The 16,827-nt window shown below is 34.7% G+C and overlaps 1 protein-coding gene and 1 long non-coding RNA gene across 2 annotated transcripts; one reads left to right on the forward strand and one right to left on the reverse strand.

Annotated features, from left to right (window-relative positions):
* Window positions 1-1,208: 1,208 nt before the first annotated feature.
* Window positions 1,209-2,984, reverse strand: LOC138337733 (uncharacterized). Its single transcript, XR_011211123.1, has 2 exons — window positions 2,321-2,984; window positions 1,209-1,360 (listed from the first exon to the last, which is right to left on the reverse strand). It is a non-coding gene; the product is annotated as an uncharacterized lncRNA (long non-coding RNA).
* An 8,228-nt stretch (window positions 2,985-11,212) lies between these two features.
* Window positions 11,213-11,617, forward strand: LOC138337882 (uncharacterized). Its single transcript, XM_069288319.1, has one exon. The coding sequence runs from the start codon at window positions 11,213-11,215 to the stop codon at window positions 11,615-11,617; it is 405 nt and encodes a 134-aa protein (XP_069144420.1).
* The last annotated feature ends 5,210 nt before the right edge of the window (window positions 11,618-16,827 follow it).

Raw genomic sequence — 16,827 nt, forward strand, 5'->3', positions numbered from 1 at the left:
GGGGTTACAATTAGCAATCAAAGTCACTTCATTTATTAATTTATTTAATCTTGCTAAGTGATATAAAACAATTAATACTATTTTATTATTTTTCAATAATTTGAGCATGCAAGGCTCGGTGATAGCAATAAATAAACAATTAAGTTTTATTCTTATTTAGCATATGAGACTATGTTATAAACAAAATTGGCGAATATTAAGCAATTAATATGTGCGAAAGTAATGTTTGAAAATTTATAAGTTTTGAGTAGGAATTTTTATTTTAAAAAAAGTTTGTTTCTTTATAGGGATGATGCCATGATATTGTTGATCACGCTCCTCCACCATAGAAACAATTTTGATTTGAGGTCGTCTAAAAAATAGTTTTTGTTTTTGAAAATGATTTAAAAGATTTAGTTTACATGTAGGCACATAAATATTTACACATAAATACACATAATTCCTTTTGAAATTCATGGGTAGGTGGTACTTCCGAGGATGCGTCGGTTTAATTTAAAAATTGGAACTAGACCTCATAGTTCCATTGACTTTCCCACTAACGATAGATTAGGAGATAGAACTGATAATTTATTTCAAAAATAAATAATGTCATAATCAATCCAAAATTTTAAAGGAAGATGGAATAATGACTTTTAAGAAAATTATGTTGCAAAACTTTGTAAGTAAGAAAAAAAACTAGTAGAACAACAAAGTTGCATCATGAATGCGGAAATCTTCAAGAAGACAAATAGGATTACTAATTAAATAATATTAACTTATTTTGGGGGGAGGGCACAAATATGTACAAACAAATTTTATTTTTTGTGGATATGTTAAAAGTTATTTACAAGCCTATAGACATGAATTTCTAGGTGTTCAAAACATAACACATATATGAATGATTTTGTAAATCTAAATGATATGAACAGTTTAATTCTTAAGCATGGTTTCTACGTGACAAGATAATGCTAAAAAGAAGTTATAACATTTTTAAAACACTTAATCAGCCTACTAAATTATTACGATTTGATATAAAAAATTAATGGAATCTAGTTTTTTTTTTGTTTAGACTTATTAACAAAAGCGTCAAGCAAATTGAAAATTGGTTAGATTATAACGCCTACAAAAAATAATTCTAGGTGGTTAAAGATAAGCCTATAGGCATGATTTCTAACTTTTTAAAATAAATTACAATGAACAGGTAGCATGTAAATCCCCCTTCCCCTAGACGATCCGCCAAATAAATTTATATATATGATCTTTAGAGTTACAAATGTTACCACATTCAAATAAATAAAATAAGAAAGAAAATTATTGATTCAAATAAGCAAATAAATCTTTCTTCATGGTTAATCTTCAACTTGAACTTCAAGTTTGAAACCTGTCAAAGCAATCAAATAACTACACAAGTAATCACATTTATTAGTCAAGGTGAGACATTATGCAATTGTTTAACAACTTGTACATAACAAAGGAATCGAACAATGAGCTCACACAAATGTATGAATACAAAAATAATTTAAATGTTAATTTCGAATACTAACCGGTTAAGCAGATTAGGAATGATAGCATTGAAAAAAAACGAGTTGATCCAATTTTTACTCGAACAAAAGCAAATAGCAAAGTAGAGAACTTGTTATTGAGAGAGAATGATTGTATGAGTTGATGAAATAATGAAGGGAGGGGGTCTTATTTATATAGCAAAGAGGGAGACAAAAATAGGAAGAAAATAATTAATAAGAGCATATCTTGGCAATCTTTCTTTAAACAAAATAATATAAGCAATCAATGGGGATATTTTACCAAAAATGGGTGACTCAAAAATTTGCACATATTTAAATAAGGACAAAGCATTATCTCTAGAAGGAAAAGTAAACATTTACCACAATCTCAATGATTCAATTGAATCTCAACCCAATAAAAATATTAGCAATAAGGAAGGTAGAATATTCAGGCTAAATTGCATGATATTTTCCTTTTTCGAAAGATAAGCCAAATTAGCATATATTTATTATCAACTATTAGTAAAAAGGTCAATTAGAAGAAACTATTAAGAGTAATTAGATGAGTGAACAAATTTGCAAGAAAATCGTCAATTAGAGAATTAATCAAAAAGTAAACTATTATCATCGATAGATAGTAACAGGTTGATCTGCAGAAGCAAATAATAAGGCATCGATTAAACTGAAAATTATCAATTTCATTAGTGAACAACATCAACAGTATCTCAATGTAACTTTATAATCAAGGGATGATTTTTTACGATAGTATACACAAAAATAAATATATATTTGATAATGAAACTCAGAACTTGAATGATAAATCACACAAGAACACTAACCTGGACAAATCTGTTAAGATCCATTTTTTTAACAACTCAAAATCCTTGACAAATAGATACTCTGCCGGAACTATTGCCTGCTCCCGCCAATGGTTGCAGCTGCTGGAAATGGATACTGATGGGTCTTGCGGGCGACTGCTGGTCGCCTGCTACTTCTGCTGGAGCAACAGGCTGGATAGTTGTCCTAGCGGTGGCTCTCTGCTCGGAGCTGCTGTGCTGGTGTCCAGCTGCTGCAGGTTGCTGGAACTCACCGCTCGGAGCAGTAACTAGAGGAAGATGAAGCAGCGCCGGCTGCTGATTGGAGTTGCTTCTGGCGTTGCCGGCTGCTGCTGGTTTTTCTCGCAGGCTGCTGGTCAGATGAGGAGAAAAGGAGAAGATGAGAGATGAGAGGAGAGGGAAGAAGGGAGAAAAGTGATCGTCGATGATTGGGGGCGACCAACGGATCACTGCTTCGCCGGATAAGAGAAAAAGGTGGGGAGGGGGAAGAGAGAAGGGAGGTGGAAAGAGGCAGAAGGGGAAGATGGGGGAAAGACGGGAGAGGGGAGAAGAGAAAGACGAAGGACGAGCGAGAGGGAGAGCTCACCGGCGATAATGGCTTTTGCCGAAAAAAATGAAGGAGAGGAAGAGAGAAGGGAGAGGGGAGGCGGCTGGAGAGGAAGAGGAGGGAGAAGAATGGATTGAAATTTGAGATTTTGAGGTCTTTTGGTGTTGAGAGAATAAGAGAGTTAATCACAACCGTTAGATTAATAAGAGATGAAGGGCTATGATTTGATTAATAAAATAGATGGATGAGATTAAAAGAGAGATCTTTTGAAATCAAATTGGATTAAATATGGAGTAACTAAAATTGCAATTAAATTGGCTATAATTGAATTGAAAGAGGGGCTATGAATGAAATAAACTCTAATTCAAGTGGCTAGAATTGAAAGAAATTATGATAGAATAGGCTAGAATTTAAAATTTAAAGAAAGTGTAGGAATTACTATTTAATTAAATTACTACATATTTTAAAATATTTTTTATATAATTGAAAATCATTTAAATTTTAAAACATTTGGAATTCATTAATAATTTTAAAATATTCTAATAATATATACAATAATTTTACAAAGTAAACGGTACTAAAATATATAATTTTGAGAAAAATCGACTAAAACTTCAAAACTTTAGGTAAATTTTAAGAATGCGTATTTAATCAAATATAATCCTAAAAATGGTTAAAGGTCAGTCAAAATTGGGTGTCGACAGCTGCCCCTTGGTTGATTGAGAATGAAGAATGAATTGTCAGGCAACCAACGTTGAGTTAGTAGCCAATTTTGTCTGACCGACGAGAGATGTCAGTTGTATCAATTGAAACGATATAGAGTTGACAAAAGGGTACGACCAAGACTTTGGCTTTAAGTCGCCTACATATCTTTGGTTATACCAGAATCAGGTCGTATGTCATTCTAGATTCAAGAGCAAATGAAACTCTTAAAAATGAAAGAGCTCTAAGGTATTTGAAATGCACAATATCGGCTTGAATGGATAAGAATAGAGTAGCGAGAAAAGAGAGATTGAGAGGCTAGTAGAGTGTGATAGAGAAGCAGCATGATAGAGTGACGATATCAGCATTTGAGCAAGGGTTCGGAGTATGAAAAGCAAAGAATTGATAGGGTCTTCGTTGTGATAGATGATAGCATGAAAAATGTAATCAAGGGCGATCGATCATATCTGCAAATTCTAGATAAAATGTTAGCTTATAAATAGATAAAGTATTGACCAGTAATAATAAAATATGAGTTCTAAATAGATAAGAGGTGATAAAAAGCGTATTTGTTTGAGACGTAGTGCAAGCCTTGATAGTCTTTAATTTCTTGAAGGATTGAAACCCATCTCTGAAGAATAACGTCAAACACCAATAGATATACTATAAATATATAATAATATAGACCAAAATATCTGGTTGTAAGGAGAGTCTGAACGTCATTTTAAGGCGGACGGCCTAAATATCTTATAAAGCGGATGAATATATGTCCTATGAGGCGGACAAGCCTAAATGACCCTTTAAGGTGGATGGCCCAAATGTCCTATAAGATGGACAAACCTAAATGTCGTTTTAAGGCGGACGGGCCTAAATATCCTATTATAAGGCGGACGAGCCTAGATGTCGCATTGTAAAGTGGACGAGCCTAGATGTCGCATTGTAAGGCGGACGAGCCTAGATGTCGCATTGTAAGGCGGACGAGCCTAGATGAAGAGACAGTAGGTTACAGTGGCGAGTTGAATCCGAGGATATCTTCATGGTAGCCTGAACGATGAATGAGTAGCAAAACGATAGTGCGAGTAGTCAAGAATTTATCAGAGCCCTTCTTTGTAAGCAAGTGAACAACCGTTCAGAAAGTGACTTTGTCTGTAATCTGCACATCTGTACCTTGTAATATAGCTTAAATAGAGTAATTAGAACATATATCAAAATAAGCGGTAAATGTTAATATGATGCAATTCCCATATTGACCATGAATGTTTGCCTTAAGATCGTGAATAAATGACGTCTTAGGCAATGATGTCTAGGGCCATGATATGCAAAGTGTATCCTCAGGTCATGGAAATGTTGTCTGTAGGCCATGAAAATGACGCCTTTAGACTATGACACCTTTGGATCATGATACACAGAAATTAAACCCTTAGGCCATGATATGATGTCCGCAGGCCATGAGGATGATGCCTTTAGACTATGATACCTTAGGGACATGGTAAGCATAAAATATGTCCTCAGTCCATGACATGAAGTCCGCAGGCCATGAAAGATGACGCCTTTGGAGGATGACGCCTTTGGAATATAAATAATGAGTAAAGAGAACGTATCTGTTTTTGACATCTGTTGATACTTATGACTTGATTTGATTCGGTCACATGTAAACTTCGAGTATGATTCAATCTTGGGCTTATGCAAACTCCAGGCACAATGAAGCCTTGGGCACAATGCGATGATGCATTTCTTCGGGCACACATGCAATATTGAGCACATCCAATGATGCATTTCTTCAGGCATATGCAATGATGCATTTCTTCGGGCACATGTAATGATGCATTTCTTTGGGCACATGCAGTATCGAGCAATACAATAATGGATTTCTTCGGGCACAATGCAGTGATGCATTTCTTCGGGCATAATGCATTATCGGACACATGGAATGATGCATATCTTCGGGCACATGCAATGATGCATTTCTTCGGACACAATGCAATAATGCATTTCTTCGGGCACATGCATTATCGGGCACATGCAATGAATGCATTTCTCGAGCATAATACGATCTCGGGCATAATGTAGTCATGCAAACCTAGATCTCAGGCATAGTGCAACTTCATAATTGAATAAGGAGGGTATGTAGTAGCTTGGACATCCGCCTTGTTGGAAGGGTCGAGTATCATTTGTCGGGCTCAAAAGTGGTATGTTGATTGTTGAAACTGCCTTTGTATATGTGCCTGTATTTTCTACATTTAAAGAAAAATAGTTAGTTTAAAGGGGAGGTTGATCTGTATCCATGATTTCGCACAACGCTTCTTTGGTGTCTGATAGAATGCTCTTCGGAGTATTGTCGAAAATTTTGAGATTTTCTTAGAATTTCTGCCCCAGTGTAGAACATCTGGTATAATGATCTGTTGTAGTTGTAGCTCAACTGTTGAATTTTTTTAGACTCTCTTAAAAATTTCTACCCAGTCTTGATTTTTAGCAATTTTGAGATCCTCTAAAAATTCTGCCCCAGTTGTTGAGAAGAAATGTTTTTGATCGAATTTTTGAGTTTATTCAAAAATTCTGCCGCAGTATGGAGATGTGCAAGAAGAAATATTGATGGAATTTTTGAGATCCTCTCAAAAAATCTGCCCCAGTTATCAATAGAAGTGGAAAATGAAAGTATTTATCATGGTAAGACCGAACCCCATAGGAGCGCCTACGTATCCCCTCTTAAACGGGAATCACTTCTGACGTAGTTCCAAAATATATGGCATAGGAGGCTTTTGGTACATAGACATTTGATATGGAGGGATTGGAAATTGCATGAGAGGCGCATGATGCCAGGGAACTTGGTGCAGAGCTATTTCGTATTGAAGAGCTTGCATACTAGGGTGATGCGGGTGTGAAGTAAGGTATTGAGGTTTAGGAGCCTATGCATGATGTTGCGGAGGATTCTTTGGAGGCATTTAAATGGAGCTCGGTAGACTTTTATAGGTAAAGTAGTCTGGAGGAGGATTATTTTGGAGACTTGACTTGCGAAGGTGACATATCCATGTTGGTCTCCAAAGTGGGATTGGTGGAGAGTAACAACTTTGCTCACTCACACATGTCCAACCACTCTTCTTTTAACTTTTTTATTTTCTTCTCAAGGTTTAATACCAACTCGTCTGAAAGACACTTCTTTTCAATAGTTTTGCACATAACCTTAGCATTAGTCACTTTCACTTTGCCTTTGCAATTCTCAGTCGGAAGAGGAGGAAATGAACTCTTTGATCGCGTGGGATGAACCATGGTCTACAGATCAACCATTGGAAAAGGGTAAAGAAAATAAAAAATAAAAAACAAAACAAAGCCCAAGTTAAAACATTGCATTATTTGGGATATCAAACACATTATTTAAGATAAACGCCCTAAATGCAAAAGAGTCTCGTTGAGCCAGAGGTAGGCCTAAGTGACACATAAGTGATGCACAATAATTAATTCAAGCCTTATTTGCCAATTTGGAGTTTAGAGTTAGACAATAAAACGACTTTCGATTATTGAAATAAATTCTATTTATTACATCAATCTAGAGATAACTAAAGGGCTAGGGATAACACATGGGGAATAAAGAGAAAAAAACTTCAACTATGTTGCTCTCCAATCATAGGCACGATCTGCTTCCTCATTTCTGGGGTAATATCATAATCGGTGTTGAGGAGGTTGCGAGCCCATCTTCTCTCTGCCTTGATTAAGTGACGATCTGACTCTACAGAGATCAAAGCAGTGAGGCGGCCTAACGGTTCATTTGCTTCTAACTCTCGATTTTTTTGAATATCTTCCACCAATTCTTCGAAATGGGATTAACTTTGACCACCATTTGTGTGTTGGAAAAAGGAGGGTGAGTCATGACTCTGCAAACAAAGTAACAAATGACTTCAAAACTCCATTTTGACAAAGTTGGCTTGATTTAATTATTATGATCATGTTGACACATAAATATGCAATTTGTCTAAGGGTGCTTTGGCCTTTAAGACAAGAGAGTGGCTACTAATTACGTGGATTGAAACCAACGGTCAAAAAACCTAGGGCTTATGCAGCATGTATGACTTAACCATGACTTCAAAGAGTTGGCTTGACACGGACTTGAAAGGGATTCTATGCGAGAGGCTCGTGGCTTCGCGGTAGTAAAACTATCCGTTACATCCACGCATATGCCGACTCTCTAAAATGGGTATTTGAATAGGATTGGAGTAGTTGTGAGAGGTGGAAAGGCACAACATCACGAGAACAAAATAAAAAAGAAGAGGGTCCCAATTGGGAGAAGTATGAGCGGAATACCAATTATCAAAGAAATAAACATTTAGCATTTAAATTGGAGAGGTAACATATAGACAGTTTATAAACAATAAATAGATAAATAAGCATGGATAAGTAAAGGAATTTAAACATATAAAGATATTAAAACCACGCAAATAAGGAAAGAGGATACTAGATTAAACATGTAATAAAGCAAATAAGGGAAAGGGGAAGAGGTGAAACATGGTAATAAACAATTAAGGAAAAGGGAAAGGGTGAAAACATGGTAATAAACAATTAAGGAAAAGGGAAAGGGGTGAAACATGGAGGGAAGACAGTAAATAAGGCAAAAAAATAAACTAAACATGGTAAGGACCTAACAAATAATGAAATGACAAAAATAAAGTAAACCCCACATAAATAAACAATTAACACGTAATGGTAAGAACCTAATATCCCTAGCGGAGTCGTCATTCTGTCGCGCCCCATTTTTCGCATGCTCGACCTAACAACTCTTTTGGGATTTCGAGTTTAAAGTCACCACCTAACGAATTAAGGCACGTTAGGGCACCTATCTAACCTAACAAAGTTTAACAAAGGTCAACGAGCCAGAGATTAGGGTAAGGGTTAAAATTACCTCTAGGGGAAGGTGTTAGGCATCCATCGAGGTCCACAAGTATGGGTCTCGGACGTATCTCATGCAATCTATGTGGGGGTCACAATTATCAATCAAAGTCACTTTATTTATTAATTTATTTATTCTTTCTAAGTGATATAAAACAATTAATACTATTTTATTATTTTTCATTAATTTGAGCATGCAAGGCTCATTGATAGCAATAAATAAACAATCAAGTTTTATTTTTATTTAGCATATAAGACTATGTTATAAAAAAAATTGGCGAATATTAAGCAATTAATATGTGCGAAAGTAAAGTTTGAAAATTGGTATGTTTTGAGTAGGAATTTTTATTTTAAAAAAATATTTGTTTCTTTATAGGGATGATGCCATGATATTGTTGATCGCGCTCCTCCACCATAGAAACAATTTTGAATTGAGGTTATCTAAAAAGTAGTTTATGTTTTTGAAAATGATTTAAAAGATTTAGTTTACTTGTAGGCACATAAATATTTACACATAAATACACATAATTCCTTTTGAAATTCATGGGTAGGTGGTACTTCCGAGGATGCGTCGGTTTAATTTAAAAATTGGAACTAGACCTCATAGTTCCTTTGACTTTCCCACTAACGATAGGTTAGGAGATAGTACTTACAATTTATTTCAAAAATATATAATGTCATAATCAATCCAAAATTTTAAAGGAAGATTGAATAATGTCTTTTAAGAAAATTATGTTGCAAAACTTTTTAAGTAAGAAAAAAAATAGTAGAACAATAAAGTTGCATCATGAATGCGGAAATCTTCAAGAAGACAAATAGGATTACTAATTAAATAATATTAACTAATTTTGGGGGGAGGGCACAAATATGTACAAACAAATTTTATTTTTTGTGGATATGTTAAAAGTTATTTACAAGCCTATAGACATGAACTTCTAGGTGTTCAGAAAATAACACATATATGCATGATTTTGTAAATCTAAATGATATGAACAGTTTAATCCTTAGGCATGGTTTCTACGTGACAAGACAATGCTAAAAAGAAGTTATAACATTTTTAAAACACCTAATCAGCCTACTAAATTATTACGATTTGATTTAAAAGATTAATGGAATCTATTTTTTTTTTGTTTAGACTTATTAACAAAAGCGTCAAGCAAATTGAAAATTTGTTAGATTATAACACCTACAAACAATAATTATATGTTGTTAAAGATAAGCCTATAGGCATGATTTCTAACTTTTTCTAAAAAAAGTTACAATGAACAAGTAGCATGTAAATCCCCCTTCCCCTAGATGATCCCCCAAATAAATTTATATATATGATCTTTAGAGTTACAAATGTTATAACATTCGAATAAACAAAATAAGAAAGAAAAATATTGATTCAAATAAGCAAATAAATCTTTCTTCATGGTTAATCTTCAACTTGAACTTCAAGTTTGAAACCTGTCAAAGCAATCAAATAACTACACAAGTAATCACATTTATTAGTCAAGGTGAGACATTATGCAATTGTTTAACAACTTGTACATAACAAAGGAATAGAACAATGAGCTCACACAAATGTATGAATACAAAAATAATTTAAATGTTAATTCTGAATACTAACCGGTTAAGCAGATTAGGAATGATAGCAATGAAAAAAAACGAGTTGATCCAACCTTTACTCGAACAAAAGCAAAATAGCAAATTAGCGAAGAAGACCACTTGAATGTTTTCCGAAATCTTAATGTATTTAGAGTAGCAAGAGAGCAATGAGAGAATGAAGAGCGATGAGAGAACTTGTGAGTGAGAGTGAATGATTGGATGAGTTGATGAAATAATGAAGGGAGGGGGTCTTATTTATATAGCAAAGAGGGGAGACAAAAATAGGAAGAAAATAATTAATAAGAGCATATCTTGGCAATTTTTCTTTAAACAAAATGATATAAGCAATCAATGGGGATCTTTTACCAAAAATAGGTGACTCAAAAATCTGCACATATTTAAATAAGGACAAAGCATTATCTCTAGAAGGAAAAGAAAACATTTACCACATCTCAATGATTCAATTGAATCCGAACCTAATTAAAATATTAGCAATAAGGAAGGTATAATATTCAGGATAAATTGCATGATATTTTCCTTATTCGAAAGATAAGCCAAATTAGAATATATTTATCATCAACTATTAGTAAAAAGGGCAATTAGAAGAAACTATTAAGAGTAATTAGATTAGTGAACAAATTGGCAAGAAAATCGTCAATTGGAGAATTAATCAAAAAGTAAGCTATTATCATCGATAGATAGTAACAGGTTGATCTGCAGAAGCAAACAATAAGGCATTGATTAAATTGAAAATTATCAATTTCATCAGTGAACAACATCAACAGTATCTCAATATAACTTTATAATCAAGGGATGATTTTTTACGATAGTATACACAAAAATAAATATATATTTGATAATGAAACTAAGAACTTGAATGATAAATCACACAAGAACACTAACTTGGACAAATCTATTAAGATTCATTTTTTAATAACTCGAAATCCTTGAAAAATAGATACTCCGCCGGAACTTTTGCCTGCTTCCGCCGATGGTTGCAGCTGCTACAAATGGATGCTGATGGGTCTTGCCGGCGTCTGCTGGTCGCCGGCTGCTTCTGCTGGAGCTACAGGCTGGATAGTTATCCTCGCGGAGGCTCTCTGCTCGGAACTGCTGTGCTGGTGTCCAGCTACTTCAGGTTGCTGGAACTCACTGCTCGAAGCAGCGACTAGAGAAAGATGAAGCAGTGTCAGCTGCTGATTAGAGTTGCTTCTGGCGTTGCCGGCTGCTGCTGGTTTTTCTCACAGGTTGCTGGTCAGATGAGGAGAAAAGGAGAAGAAGAGGGAGGAGAGGAGAGGGAAGAAGGGAGAAAAGTGATTGTCGACGATTGGGGGCGACCAATGGATCGCTGCTTCGCCAGAGAAGAGAAAAAGGTGGGGAAGGGGAAGAGAGAAGGGAGGTGGAAAGAGGCAGAAGGGGAAGAGGGGAGAAAGACGAGAGAGGGGAAAAGAGAAAGACGAAGGAGGAGCGAGAGGGAGATCTCACCGGCGATAATGGCTTTCGCCGGAAAAAATGGAGGAGAGGAAGAGAGAAGGGAGAGAGGAGGCGGCTGGAGAGGAAGAGGAGGGAGAAGAATGGATTGAAATTTTAGGTTTTGAGGTCTTTTGGTGTTGAGAGAATAAGAGAGTTAATCACAACCGTTAGATTAATAAGAGATAAAGGGCTATGATTTGATTAATAAAATAGATGGATGAGATTAAAAGCGAGATCTTTTGAAATCAAATTGTATTAAATATGGAATGACTAAAATTGCAATTAAATTGGCTAGAATTGAAATGAAAGAGGGGCTATGAATGAAATAAACTCTAATTCAAGTGGCTAGAATTGAAAGAAATTATGATAGAATAGGCTAGAATTTAAAATTTAATGAAAGTGTAGGAATTACTATTTAATTAAAATACTACATATATTAAAATATTTTTATGTAATTGAAAATTATTTAAATTTTAAAATATTTGAAATTCATTAATAATTTAATATTGTAATAATATATACAATAATTTTATAAAGTAAACGATACTAAAATATATAATTTTGAGAAAAATCGACTAAAACTTCAAAACTTTAAGTAAATTTTAAGAATGCATATTTAATCGAATATAATCCTAAAAATGGTTAAAGGTCGGTCAAAATTGGGTGTCAACAATGGCCATGTGAGACTAGATTTCTGGTGTATTTCAAATTTTATTTTGAATGAAATGTTAATATTTTAGACTTAAATTATTTTTAATTCCACACTTTTTTCTACGTCAATACAATGAATGCTAAGAGGCTTTTACAAGGCCAATTTGGGGTCAAGTATGTCGTGCCACAACTTTGGGTGCTCTCTAGTCGTGAAAAATTTAGTATTATAGCAAAATGTTTTGTGAATTGTCTTTAGGATTGATGTCTCACGTGCAACGTCTGGTAAAGTCTTGTTCATTGGTAAGAGTGCCAAAAATCTATGAGTGAGAGGTCGTAGGACTTATAAAGTTTCACTTCTTTCATATAATTGAAGTTGTTCCTTAGAATTTAGTTTTATAAGTATTATTTTTCTAATCCCTCGCTTATGTTTATAGGATATGAACATAATAGGCAGACCCACAAGAAGAGTAGGAGGAGATACTCTAGTGAAGGAGTTCCTCCCCAAGGTCCTCAAGGTGATCAAGTTCTGAGAGAGGTTGCACATATAGCCAATGAAGAAATTAGGTCGGTTCTCTTGACCTTGGCCCAGGCATGAAGGATGAAGAAACTAGACATGTGGGGTCTAGGATGAATGTAAATGAGGGTAGTATGAGAGTCCATGATTACTCCTTGAAGTTTATTCAATTGCCTATGTATGTTCCATCTTTTGTGTTAAACCCTAGGGATAAGATGAGTAGGTTCGTGACCGGGGTATCCAACTTAGTTAAAGAAGAATATTGTTTCGCAATGCATCATGGTGACATGAACATCTCTAGAATCATGGTGCATTCTCAATCTATGGAGGAGTTTAAACTTGAGAGGATGAGTAAGTTAGTCAAGAGGTCTAGGCCTGATGAAGAAATTCAACATATGTCCAAAAAGAGGTTCTATAACCAAGATACTCTAATGGAAGTGGTTCTTATTTTGAGAGGTCTAGGTGTGAAAAATGAGGAAGCAACATTTCTTTGCCAAGCCGGCATGAATGGATGGTTTGGGTGTGGGAAGATGGGTCTAAGATGAGAGATTTCCCGACACTCTTGGAAAAAGGAAGAGAGACCAATCAAAATTCTATGAGGGTATGGTTTCTATCCCTCCAAACTATGGTTGTTTCTACTCACTTCAAGCCAAAGAGGTCAATAAGGCTAATCCTAATAGAAGTATTGATAAGTTTTTATTTTCTTGTGGTTGTGGATGTTGTATTGAAATTCCTATATAGGCTTCATGTTAGTCCTTGTTGGGTTTTCATTTAAGTGGGGGATAGTATGTGAAGAATAGGGTCATGAGAGTATACTTGTCTTTTCCTTCAATTTTTAGTCAAGATTGAAGCCCAGATATTTCTTGTGGTTTGTTGCATGTATGGATTCATGAGTGCTACTGAGTTTTCTATGGCTTCTTTATGTTATTCATGTTCTAGTTCAATACATGTTAGATGAGAAAATGAGTTTTCATAATTTTGTTCCTCATGTTGATATGCATTTATGACGAGTTACTAAATGTTTCATGAGTTCAAATGTCAAAGAACTCTTATATTGCATTTAGTAAAAAATTGCATCGTTATGTTATTTAGAGAAGGACGTTCCTCTAATGAAATGAAGAATGTGAAGTTTTGATGTATAATGAGTTTTTACATGTAGTTCCTACTTCTTTTTTGTGTTTTAAGCCTTTTATGTGGAGTTGATGATCCCTCCTATGTTTATGAACTTATATTAATTTTGCATTCTTGATTGTGGGCTACTAGTCTTGAATCGTTACTCTTAATGTGATTTAAAGTGTCATTGGAGGATGAATATTCCTAAGTGTGGGATAATGTAACGACCCTAAAAGCAAATAGGAAGAACTAGAGCCTCATATGTGTTTTTGAAGTTGTTAACTTGAATACATCATGAGAAATGGCTTTAGAAGTTTTTTATTTAAGGAGATTTGAGGTTGAACGTCAAGGAACGACTATAATGTCCGAAAACTAGTCACTTGAACTATTGTGTTTTAATTACCTATAATGGAGTTTTGGAGTGCCGTTTGAAGTTTAAAATCAATGTGAATTGTTCTCATACTTAGAATAACATTTTTGGGGCAAAATGTCCGGGTACGACTCTCCAAGGACCACCCATGAGGTCTACGACCCCAATTCACGATTAAAGATCAAACTAGGACTCGTGGGTCATGGGAGTGGATCAGGATTTAAAATGGTGAGTCTCAAATCCAAGCCATGGACCCAATCTACATTGATTAGACCAATGCATGGTCTCTGGATTGGAACCGTGAATAGGCACTGCAATCTGCCTTTTTTGATTCGCCAAGTGAAGGGTGGTTTTGTATAGTCCTTGTTTGCTTGGTTAAGTGTTTGGACGTTTGTTTGACGTCAGTTAAGGTATTTTAAGAGTATTTGAATATTAAAACCCCTTATTTAGACTTCGTCTCCCAAATCAAACCCCTTTCATTCAAAAAGTTCTCTCTAGAAACTCTCTCGGAGACTAAAATCAAGTTGAAGCTATGATTGGGGAATTTCAAGGTGTTTATTATTTATTTTTGTTTAGTTATTTAAGATTAAGGTAAGGTGATCCATAATCAAGGGTTTTCTTTCACCCTAGAGTAAATTTCAAATGAATTTATAAAGCTTTCAAGTTTATGAAAACTAGGGTTTTACTCAATCTCATGGTTCTTTCCCAAATGGTTTTAAAAGATTTCTAATTACATTTTATGGTTATATTGTTGTGAAATCAATTATTCACGATTAAAATACTCCTTGAATCCATGATTTCTCTCTATTCCTAATATATGCTTTTATGAAGTGGGTTAGTTGTTAATTAATGCATATCAATAAAATTTATTTAAATGGCTTTAGATTGTTGAAGTATGTTATTACCTATGGTTATGTATAATGAAATTTTTGGTGTGTTGGTACTTGATATATAAATCCTTGAAGGCAAGATATAAGAAGCCACTTGTTGATATAGAATTGTGAACTTGATGTTGGTCCACTTGAAAGATAGAGGTATTTACTTAATCCATCAATTGTTGAATATATATGTAATAGAATTTATTTAAATGGATTAAGATTGTTGAAGTATATTATTACCTATTCTTCTTTATAATGAAATTGTCGGTATGTTGGTACTTTAGAAATATATCCTTAAAGGCAAGATAATACAGCTCACTTGTTGATATAGAATTCAGAGCTTGATGTTCATCGACTTGAAAGGTATAGGTATTTACTTAATCCATCTATTGTTGAATATATGTGGGATATCTTAATGATTGTGTCATTATTATGCCTAGTATGGAAATCCAGTTTATACTGAGGTCTTGTTCTTAAATGATATTTACAAATGAAGCATGAATGAAGTTTCTAAAAATATGTTATTTAAGGTAGAGTCTATTGAAAGGTTATTCTTTATTGAATTCTTATGAATGGAAGAAAGGTGTGGTTTGAGATGGATGATAATCTATGAGTTGAGGTTGTGTTTCTAGAAAAAATCTAGTTATCTCCATTGAACTAATCTAATGAATAAATGTAAAGAGGGTATAGATATGCATCCATGAGTTGAGGTGGGGTATCCAATAGCAATCTCTTTTACCTTAATGAATGAAATGTTCTATAGGATTGTAGGGTAATCTGTGAGTGGTTATTATATGATATGAACTCTCATACCTGAGTTGGGGTGGGTTATCTAGTACCAATATCTTGGAGGTGAATTCCCATCCGTGAATTGAGGCGGGGTATCTAGTGGCATCCCCCTTATCCCTTAAACTATGTGTCCTCATAGGTCTAGATAATGGATTCTTTTAAGCTAATTGTTATGTTACCTTAGGCATGTGGACCAACCGTTATGATGTGGGATAGTACATCGGATTCCATGATTTAATTCGCATATTCTATGTTAGTTAAACTCTTATTTCTATTATTTGAGATGTCATTATGGTTTCTTGATAAATTCTATAAATTTTAGGTAGTACAATTGAATGTTGCCTATGAATTGCACGATTAGGCTTGGACAGGATGATAGTGAGTATATCTAAATCCTAATGACTAATGAAAGAACGTGTCTTTAATTAATGAATGACTTCCTATGTAAGTTAAAGAAGTGTAACATTCTGGAAAATCATATGTCTAATCAAGAGCCAGTATGCCCTTAGGATAGCCTATTAGGGGGTACATAGGCACCCCATAGTATAGAAAAATTGGCTAAGGGATATTAGCCAATTTTCTATATACGAACAAGATATACAGTTTTTGGGTTGTCATACCCCAATCCAAGATTGATGTTCAATAAATGTACCTGCAATGAAGACCCTAAGCTAAAATAAATCCGTTATGAATATTTTCACACAAAGTACTAGGCATCCAAGTATCAAGCCGAAATTCTTATTGTAACGACCTGTTTAGTCGTTTTGAGCAGCAGACTTCAATTCTGAAAAAATTGGCAGAAGCGACGGACCCCACGACGGACCGTCGCAGGGTCTCGTTTCAAAACACATAGAAATTCTGAAATTGGGTACTGAAAATCAACTCTCTGAACTTCGTGACGGAATAGCAGGATGGACCGTCACAGGCGTGACGGACCATCACAAAGCCTTCAATAAAAATCCATTCTCTGAACCTTGCGACGACCTACAGGACAAACCATCGCAG

Source organism: Solanum lycopersicum, chromosome 8, assembly GCF_036512215.1.
Source record: "Solanum lycopersicum chromosome 8, SLM_r2.1".
In the NCBI taxonomy this organism is placed as follows: Eukaryota; Viridiplantae; Streptophyta; class Magnoliopsida; order Solanales; family Solanaceae; genus Solanum; species Solanum lycopersicum.